Below are 11,060 nucleotides of genomic sequence, written 5' to 3'. Positions count from 1 at the left end.
GCTTTCTACAACTTCCTTCAATCATTATGATTCTTCACTGAAATCATTCTTTAATTTTATCATATGCATTGTGGTACTTGTTGTGACCAGATGAGAGTATCAGATTCCCTAGAACTGGAGTTACAGATGGTTGTGAGCTGCCATGTTGGTGCTGGGAACTGAACCTTGATCCTCTGGAGGAACAATAAGTGCTCTTAACTTGTTAAGTCATCTCCGTAGACCTTAAGTCCTTTTATCTAATGCTTCCATGAGGTTGGCATACAGAAGATTCACCTGAGAAAGAAAACAGCAGATCAACTTTGGGGAAAAAAAAAACAGTGTGGGAAAGCTTCCCAGATCCATAGCACAGAAGTCTGGCTGTTGCAGACTGAGATCTGAGTTGCTATTGGGAGTACAAATAGTCCTTTCTTGAAGAAGAGGAATCCCAGGATAGTAGGTCTGTTTACTTAGGAACAGGCAGCTCTACTAAGGGAGGTAATCAAAACAGAAAAGATTCATTGTTCTTATTTGGTAACAAGGCTTTTTCCTTACCAAACCTACCCTGGTTAGCTAATGGTCTAGATGCTTGAAAGAGAATAGTCCCTAGAGAAATGCCTGTTTGACCAGCCATTGTTTGTACAGAGGCCAGCCCTTACCCACACACATTGGCACTGACAGTGATATCTTTCCAGAGTGCACTCCTGGCAGTCCTCGTAATTAGATTCCACTCAGTATCCCTGCTTCCTCTTCCCCACCCTTTTTGGTTTCACTCTAAGAAATTAGTACACAATCTCCTACCACATGAAGTGATAGGGAAGCACTGAGCTCTTCAACGATGAAGATCTTTACCTAGTCAAGCAAGGTAGGATGTGTCCTTATGGGAGCCTGTCATGCCTTCTGTGGCCTCTAAGTTATGCCACCCACTGCAGGGTTCTCCCACCTACCTTTGCTTCATAGCTGGGTTTGAGGGAGTCAAGGTGGCCAAGGAACTCCAATGCCATTCCAGCCCACTTTTCTGCAGATACATACTTGTCCTTGCTATACATCAATACTCCAATATTCCAAGCCTTGATCATTAGCCATGCAATCTCCTCTTCTGGGTAGATTTCCTGAAATCCAAGAAGACTGAGTGTTTTCAGTTGTAATCGCCATACCGATTGTAACACTCTGTCCCATTCCAGTTAAATAAGAGGTGCTGGGCTAGCACTGAGGAAAGATTGCTCCTGGAGAACAGGAGAGTACCTTGAAGGTATGGCAGTTGTAGAATGTTTCACAGTGAAGTCTTAGGAAGTGACACAGATGTGGAAAAAAAGCACTGAGGCCCTCTTCTTCTAAAAGAAAATAAACTCAGAACAAACAGATCTTGGTCTCCCTGAAGCAAGAGAAAAACCTGTATCCTGCTTGGATCTTTCATTGCTGCCATCCTCAGCCAATTATCTCCTCAATCCTGAGATAGTCAAGAAATTGTTTTACTGAGTCTCTTAATTTCCTTGATCAAAACGAATTTCTATTCTTACAACAGTAATAATATTAATCGTTACTGTTGAGATAATCTACTAAGCTATGAACAAAGGTCACATTTCTGAGATGGTCCCACAGCCTTATCAGTGGTTTTTAATACCACTAATCACAAAGTTACATTGATGTCTTTGTAGTATTCTGCACTAGTGAAAAGGAGTAGTGTAGGAGCAACTGTCCCTGCCCTTGTCTAGGAGATGGGAAACAGAGTATTCATGCTGAAGCCTTCATTTACCCAGTATGTCTCAGGCTCTGGAGGGCAAAGATGTCACAGACGACTTCAGAAAAGCTTCCTGAGTGGCAAGAATGTCATTGACTATTATTCATTATTGTTTTGCTGAAGATGGGGACCTTCCTATGTTGTCTAGTCTGCTCTGAAACTTTTGGGTTGCAGTGATCGTCCCATCTCAGCCTCCTGATATAGACTCAGACTATCATACCCAGCTGTCCTTCAGCTGGATCTATAAAACATGCTATGTATAAGACACTATGATAATGAGGGTGCTGGAAGAGATAAAACAAAGCTCTCATCTTAAAGGACACATGGCAGCTTTGTGGAAACAAGGCATCTGCATATAAAGATGACTTCATGGAGCTGAGATTCTATCTCAGTGACAGAGTGCTTGTCTAGTTTATGAGGCTCTGGATTCCACCCCTAGTACCACATGGGAAAATGAGTTCCCAAGGTATTATTAAGGGTTTGTTAAAGTGCCATGGACATTAGGTGCCCTGGTACAGTGATCAAAAAGAACACTAGCGGAGCTTGGTAGGAGACAAGTCTTGTTTGCCTGAAATATTAACCTTATAAACATCTACCTTTCAAATTCACTCTGTTTTTTCCCTTTTTCTTTTTTTTTTAGTTTTGAGACAGAGTTTCTCTGTGTAGCCCTGGCTGTCCTGGAACTCACTCTGTAGACCAGGCTGGCCTCGAACTCAGAAATCCGCCTGCCTCTGCCTCCCAAGTGCTGGGATTAAAGGTGTGTGCCACCACTGCCTGGCTTAGTCATTTCTTTCTCTCCATTCCTATAGCAAATTTTACATTTCTCTAATATAAGTTATATCACATAGTTTTGAATTGTTATATATTTATTTCTTCCAGCCTGTTGAAATTTTTGTGGTACAGAATTTCTCATTTCATTTTTGTATTCTTGGAGTCCAACACTATGCCTGGCACACAATAAAGGCACAAGTTTGCTGCATGAATTAATGAATGAATAAATGATTCAATCCTCAATCAAATGCTACCATCTCAGTGAAAATTTACCTTGATTGTTTACAACTTCTTGCATAAACTTTTGTTCTCTGAAATTTTGGTCATAACCCTGTAGAGTATTTCTAATACATCACTGTCTTTCTCCTTTACTCGCAGGAGTGAAGTGTTGTTACAGCAAAAGGCCATTCACCTTTGTGTATTCATGGCCTGGCACAGTGTTTGGTACATAGTAAAAATGTGGTTATCTTAGCTTTGTCCACTGGAAGAGAATGTGGCCGTCTTTATAGAGTTGTAAGATTTCTTTATACATTCCTAATGTAAATCTCTTATCTCCAACATTTACTACCAAGCTTTCAGTTATCTTTTTACTTCCATAATGGTGTCTTTTATAGAACAAGGATTAGTTTTTTTCCTCAAAACTAATTGTTTATTTTCATTTTATTGGATATTTTTATGATAGGCTATCTAAGAATCCATTTCTCTATTATAAGATCACAAAAGATTTAAAAATCTGTTTTAGAAAACCTGAGACAGATGTGGTGGTGCAGGGTGCAAAGCAGATGCAAGAGGATCAGGTGTCCAAGATAACCTCAGCTATGTAATGACTTTGAGGACAGGCTGGGCTACATGAAATCTACTCTTAAAAAAAAATAACAACAAGGGCTAGAGAAATGACTCAGCAGTGAAGAGCACTGGCTGTTCTTCCAGAGGTCCTGAGTTCAAATCCCAGCAACCACATGGTGGCTCATGACCATCTGTAATGGGATCCAATGACCTCTTCTGGTGTGTCTAAAGATATCTACAGTGTACTCATATACATAAAATAAATAAATCTTTAAAAATAACAAGAAAACCAAATCTTTGAGTTGGCAATGAGTGTGAAGCAATGGAATAGTAGGCTACTTGTATGGAGTATCTGTAAGGCTGAACACCTGCTAAGATGGGTAATAAAAATTGCATAGAATAATAAATAACCATGAAATTATCAAGGACGGAGAAACTGCCTGTTGGTATTAGGCCAGAACTCAGTGACATCACATCTAGGCGACCCTACTTCGTTGCTAAGGCAACCACCATACACTCCCAGAATCCACCTGGCTACCTCACCTTTACCTGGGAAAAGGCTACGTCACCACCCATATAAATAGGCAGAACTCCCTGACCTAGCTCTCTTTTCTCTCCACCATCTTCTCCTGTTTCTCTTCCCACCTTTGCCCTCTGCACTGAATAACCGCCCCCACCCCCCACTGGAACCGTTTGGTCTGGTGTTGTCTGTTCTAAGCTGCGCGCCGAGTCTAACACTGCCCACGATAACACTGGTGATTAAGAAATAGAAGACACAGATCACAGATTTGTTTGATTTTGTTTGAGATACTCTTTATGTATCTCAGACTCTTCTTGAACTCACTATGTAGCCAGGCTCATCTCAAACTTACAGTCTTCTTGCCTCAGTCTCTTGAGTGCTAGGGTTATAAATATGTTCCACTATGTCTGGCTCTTACACATAGGTTTTAAGTGAAGAGAAGAATCAGAAAATAGTGTGTAAATTGTATACAGCAGGGAGAGGAAGAAGTGATGGTTGATAAACAAAGCAATGTTGATTATTGTATGGGAAAGGGAACATCTTGTTTTTTAGTTGGATGAAGTTCTGAGTAAGGATTCAGAAAATAAACGAACGTCTACAGATCTTTGGGGGAGAAAATGATATATAAAGGTTTTGTTTTGAGAAGATATACTTGATAGGGATACATAGAAAAAAAAAAGAAGAAAGAGTCAAAGAGAAACTAGAAATCAAAGTACAGAAACAGGAGAAAACAAGTTTTCAAAGTCTAATTCCAAGATGCCTTTGCAAAAACCACAATTCCAACACCAGGGACATATGAGATTAGGATGAAGGAAAACCCAAATATCACCGCATTGTAAAGAAAGAATTCTAGATTTTCTTCTCAGCTTTTCCATTATATATATTTACATGCTTAGTATAAGATATTTAACCTTTTATTGTCTCACTTGACAAAATAATGAATTCAACTTAGTGTAGTTGTGCACACCTATAATCCCAGCACACAGGGAGCTGAGACAGGAGGATCATAAGTTTAACACCAGTCTGAAATACATACTGAGACTCCATTTAAGAGATTTAATTCAGTAACCTCAAAGGCTATTTTAAGTTATCCTAGTCACAGACTGAAAATTTATGTCTTTTAGATCCTAACAGTGTTACCTAATCTAAGAGATGATCAAAGACAGAAGATACAATTGCTAAATGAGGTTCTTTTTTCTTGGATATTTTATTTATATTTCAGATGTGATCCCCTTTCCCCATTTCCCCCCACCCAGGAACACCCTATCCTATCTCCCCTCCTCCTGCTTCTATGAAGATGTGCCCTCAACTACCAAACCACCCCCTCCCCCCTCCCTACCCTCAAATTCCCCCACACTGGGGCGTCCAGCCTTCATGGGACCAAGGATCTCCTCTCCCACCTATGCCCGACAGGGCCATCCTCCCCTACATATACAGCTGGAGCCATGGGTCCCTCCCTATGTGCTCCCAGGCTGGTGGTTTAGACCCTGGGAGCTCTAGTGGGTTGGTATTGTTGCTCTCCTCATGGGGTCACAAACCCTTTCAGCTCCTTCAGTCTTCTCTCTCACTCCTACATTGGGAACCCCATGATTAGTTCAATGGTTGGCTGTGAGCATCTGCCTCTGAATATGTCAGATTCTGGCAGACCTCTAAGGAGACAGCTATATCAGGTTCCTGTCAGCATGCACTTCCTGACTTCCACAACAGCATCTGCCTTTGGTGACTGAACATGAGATGGCTACCCAGATGGAACAGTCTCCAGACGGCCCCTCCTTCAGTTTCTGTCCCTCACTTTGTCTCAATATTTGTTCCCATGAGTATTTTGTTGCTCCTTCTAAGAAGTACCGAAGCATCCACACTTTGGACTTCCTTCTTCATGAGCTTCATGTAGTCTGTGAGTTGTACCTTGGGTATTGCCAGATTTTGGGCTAATATCCACTTATCAGTGAGTGTATACCATGTGTGTTCTTTTGTGATTGGGTTACCTTACTCAGGATGATTTTCCTAGTTCCATCCATTTACCTGGAATTTCTCAAATTCATTGTTTTTAATAGCTGAGTAATATTCCATTGTGTAAATGTACCACATTTTCTGTATCCATTCCTCTGTTGAAGGACATCTGGGTTCTTTCCAGTTTCTGGCTATTATAAATAAGGCTACTATGAACATAGTGGAGCATATGTCCTTGTTATATGTTGGAACATCTTCTGGGTATATGCCTAGGAGTGGTATAACTGGGTCCTGAGGTAATGCTATGTCCAATTTTTTGAGGAACCACCAGACTGATATCCAAAGTGCCTGGACATAAAATCAACTCAAACAAATCAGTAACCTTCCTCTAATCGAAGGATAAAGAGGCTGAGAAAGAAATTAGGGAAATGACACCCTTCACAATAGTCACAAATAATGTAAAATACCTTGGTGTGAAATCAAGCAAGTGAAAGACCTGTATGACAAGAACTTCAAGTCCCTGAAGAAAGAAATCGAAGATCTCAGAAGATAGAAAGATCTCCCACACTCATGGATTGGCAGGATTAATATAATAAAAATGGCCATCTTGCCAAAAGCAATCTACAGATTCAATGCAATTCTCATTAAAATTCCAACTCAATTTTTCACATAGATAGAAAGAGCAATTTGCAAATTCATTTGGAATAACAAAAAAAACCAGGATAGCAAAAACTATTCTCAACAATAAAAGAACTTCTGGCCATCCCTGAACTCAAGCTGTACTACAGAGCAATAGTGATAAAAACTACATGGTATTGGTACAGAGACGGGCAGGAAGATCAATGGAATAGAATTGAAGACCCAGAAATGAACCTACACACCTATGGTCACTTGATCTTTTACAAAGGAGCTAAAACTGTCCAGTGGAAAAAGGAAAGCATTTTCAACAAATGGTGCTGGTTCAACTGGAAGTCAGCATGTAGAAAAATGCAAATTGATCCATTCTTATCTCCTTGTACAAACCTCAAATCCTAGTGGAAAAAGGACCTTCACATAAAACCAGATACACTGAAACTAATAGAAGAGAAGGTGGGAAAGACCCTCAAATACCTAGGCACAGGGGAAATTTTCCTGAACAGAACACCAATGGCATATGCTCTAAGATCAAGAATTGACAAATGGTACATCACAACATTGCAAAGCTTCTGTAAGGCATAGGACACTGTCAATAGGACAAAACAGCAACCAACAGATTCAGAAAAGATCTTTACCAACCCTACATCCGATAGAGGGCTAATATCCAATATATACAAAGAACTCAAGCAATTAGACTCCAGACAATCACCCTGCATCTTTTCTGTTTTCCATGGGTTAAAGCTGGATATTAACAATAGAAACAACAAAAAGTATACAAACTCATTGAAACATAAGAACTCACTACTGAAAACTGGGTTAAGACAGAAATCAAGAAGTAGATTAAAACCTTTGTAGAATTGGATGAAAATGAAAGTGGAACACACCTGTATTAGTTAGGGTCATTATTGCTGTGATGAAACACAGAATAAAACAACTTGGGGAGGAACCAGTTTTTTTTCTCAGCTTATATTTCTGCATCACAATTCACTATCAGAGGAAGTCAGGATAGGTACTCAAGCAGGGTAGGAACCTGCCAGTAGGAGCTGATGCAGAGATCATGGAGGAGTGCTGTTTACTGGCTTGCTCCTCATATTTCATCAGTTTGTTTTTTATAGAATCCAGGACCACCTGCCTAGGGATGGTACCACCCACAGTGGGCTGGACCCTCCCCTATTAATCACTAAGAAAATGCCAAGCTTGCCTACAGCCTGGTCTTATGGAGGCATTTTCTCAATTGAGGACCCCTCCTCTCTGATGACTCCAGCTTGTGCCAAGTTGATATAAAACCAGCCAGTACAACACCCAAACTCATGGGAAACAAGGAAGGCAGTTCTAGGAGGCAAACTGATAGCACTAAGTGCCTTCATTAAAAAATACTGGGGAGATCTAATATTAATAATGTAATGACACACTTCTAGGAAAACAAGGAGAAACAATACCCCCAAAATGAGTAGATGGCAGGAAATACTCAAACTTAGAGCTGAAATCAATGAAATAAAAGTAACAATAAAAGGAATACAAATAATCAAGAGTCAGTTTTTAAATAAAATCAATACACTTGACAAACCTATAGCCAAATTAACCAAGAGATAAAGAAAGATCCAAGTTAATAAAATTAGAGATTAAATGGAGATATTACAACAAACTCAGAAAGTTTAGAGGACCATAGTGGCAAATTTTTTAAAAAGTCATATTTTTTTGTACTCCATCTAACTAGAAACTCTGAAAAAAAGAAGAATTTCTTTTTGTTGTTGTTTTTGAGATAGGTTTTCAGTACATAGCCCTGGCTGTCCTGAAACTCACTATGTAGACCAGGCTGGTCTTGAACTCAAGAGATCCAGCTGCCTCTGCCTTCTAAGCACTGCAATTAAATGAAGGAGCATTTCCTAGTTCCTTTTACAAAGCTACTATTACCTTGATACCAAAACCACACAAAGCCCTCCACCCCCAATTCACAAATAAACTTCACTTATGAACATAGATGCAGACATTCTTAATAAAATCCTTTCATCCTGAATCCAAGAACATATCAAATAGATCATACACCATGATCAAGTAGGCTTCATCCTGGGGATAAATGATTGACTCAACACATGTAAATCAATAAACATAATTCACCACAGAAACTGGCTGAAAGACAAGACCACATGATCACCATAATGCAGAAAAGGCTTTTGACAAAATCCAACATCACTTCATGATAAAAGTCCTGAAGTGACTAAGGTACAAGGGACATACTCAGTATAATAAAGGCAATTTATGGTAAGCCCACAGCCAACATCATTCTAAATGGAGAGAAATTCAAAGCAATTCCACCAAAATTAGGAAGAAGACAAGGGTGTCCGTTCTGTCTGTATCTATTCAATATAGTACTCAAAGTGTTAGCTAGAACAATAAGACAACTGCAGGAGATCAAAGGGATACAAATTGGAAAGGAAGAAGTAAAAGTATCACTATTTGCAGATAATATGATAGTATACAAAAGTGACACCCCAAACTTCCACCAGAGAACTCCTACAGCTGAAAAACACCTTCAGCCAAGTGGCTGGATATAAAAGTAATTCACAAAAATTGGTATGATAGTGTTCTTATATACAAACAAACTGAAAAGGAATTCAGTGAAACAGTACTTTTCACAATAACCTCAAAAGTATCTTGGGACAACTCTAAGCAAGTGAAAGAAGCCCTAAGGGCCAGCAGGAAGAATGGAAATGGGCAACCTCTGGAGGTAAGAGGTGGGAGCACCCTGACACTATAAATGACACTATTACTGATGATATGGTGTGCTTGGACAGGACCCTAGCATGGCTGCCCTCCAAGAGGCCCAACAAGCAGCTGAAAGAGTCAGATGCAGATGCTTACACCCAACCAATGGGCAGAAGCAGGGGACCCCTATGGTTGAATTAAGGAAAGTCTGGAAGAAGCTGAGGAGGAAGGTGACCCCATAGGAAGACCAGCAGTCTCAACTAACTTGGACCTCTGAGATCTCTCATACACTAGTTGGTATGAGGCCCCTGACACATATACAGCAGAGGACTGCCAGGTCTGGCCTCAGTGAGAGAAGATGCACCTAACCCTGGAGAGACTTGAGGCCCCCAGGGATTGAAGAGGTCTGGTGTGAGGGTGTAGGGACATCCTCTTGGAGACGTGGGAGGAGGAGTGGGATGAGGAACTGTCAGAGAGAAAAACAGGAGGGGGATAATGACTGGATTGTAAAAACAAAGATTAAAGATAATTGAAAAAAACACAAAACTTTAAGACAATGAAGGGAAAAAATTGAAAAAAAAAAACCTACTAGAAGATGGAAAGATCTCCCATGCTTGAACTCACTGAAGGCCTTTCTGACTGGACCCAATAGCACAGGCATTAGGACCAACAATAAAGAAATGGGACCTCATGAAGCTAAAAAAGCTTCTGTATAGCTAAGGGCATTATCATTCAAGCAACTAGCAGCCTACACAATGGGAGAGAAAACATTATCAATTATATAACTGATAGGGTGTATCTAGAATATATAAAGAACTAAAAAAAAAAAAGAACATCAAGAAAACAAATGACCCAATTTAAAAATGTGGTATAGAACTAAGATCTCTAAACAGATCTCAAAAGGTGAAACACAAATGACTGAGAGACACTTAAAAACTGTTCAACACCTTTAGGCATCAGGCAAATGCAAATGAAAACTTTAATATTTCATCTTATCCAGTCATAATAGCCAAGATCAATAAAACAAATGACAGCACATGCCAGTGAGGAACACTTATTCATTGTTGGTAGGAGTATAAATTTGTACAGTCACTATGGAAAGCAGTGTGGATGTATCTCAAAATGCTGAAAATAGATCTATCACAAAACCCAGCTATACCACTCTTGGATATAAAACTAAAAACTCTGCATCTTACTATAGAGATACTTGTTTATCCATGTTCACTGGTGCTCTATTCATAATAGCTGGAAATTAGAAACAGCCTAGATGGGCCGCTGATAAATGGATAATGAAAATGTGGTGCATTTATACAATGGAATATCATTTACCTGTTAAGAAAAGTGAAATGTGCATGCAAATGGTTGGAGACAGAAACAATTACTTTAAGTGTGATAACCAAGACCGCAAAAGACAATTTTTTTTCTTTTATGTGGATGTTAGTTTTTAAGCTTTACATATGTGTGTTTCATTCAGACTATCCAAAGTTTATGTAGCTAGTAAGGGATCAGGAGAGAGGAGGGATTCTTCTAAGGAAAGGAACAGAGAATATAGCAGTATAAATATTAAACCAGAAAGTAGAATAGAAATATTAAATGCAGAGGGAGACAGGAGCGAAGAGTAAAGGAGGATATATGGGGAGGGAAAACTAACACTTAAAAGCTTCTTTGATGCTTCTGAGATGGTACAAATGTTACAATATTGGCTAAATTTTTTTCTATGGCTTTTAAAAATAGTGTAAAAGTACAGCTCACAATTTACTAGCTTACCACTTCTAAGTGAACATTCACATTGCAGTGCTACGATCAGCACTACCCAGCCACCTACAGAACTGCTTTAATCTTTAAAAACTCAAATTCTATAGGCTCCATCCCTAGCAACCACCAGCACTCTATTTTTCATATTTCTCAATTTTACCACTCTTCGGTACTTCACATAAGTGGAGTCATATAATATATATCCCGTTGTGAAACATA

General features: G+C 39.5%; 1 protein-coding gene across 1 annotated transcript in view; it reads right to left on the bottom strand.

Moving 5' to 3' along the window:
* Nucleotides 1-222: 222 nt before the first annotated feature.
* Nucleotides 223-11,060, bottom strand: part of Tex11 (testis expressed 11) — a 207,409-nt gene continuing 196,571 nt past the window's right edge. The window contains exons 28-29 of the mRNA XM_028770040.1: nt 924-1,088; nt 223-273 (exon numbers count right to left, since the gene is read on the bottom strand). Of these exons, the coding sequence (XP_028625873.1) occupies nt 223-273; nt 924-1,088 (216 nt within the window). The remainder of the gene's footprint in view (nt 274-923; nt 1,089-11,060) is intronic.

This window comes from Grammomys surdaster, unplaced genomic scaffold, assembly GCF_004785775.1.
Source record: "Grammomys surdaster isolate TR1022 unplaced genomic scaffold, NIH_TR_1.0 197, whole genome shotgun sequence".
Lineage (NCBI taxonomy): Eukaryota > Metazoa > Chordata > Mammalia > Rodentia > Muridae > Grammomys > Grammomys surdaster.
This window is presented reverse-complemented; position numbering and strand designations above follow the sequence as displayed.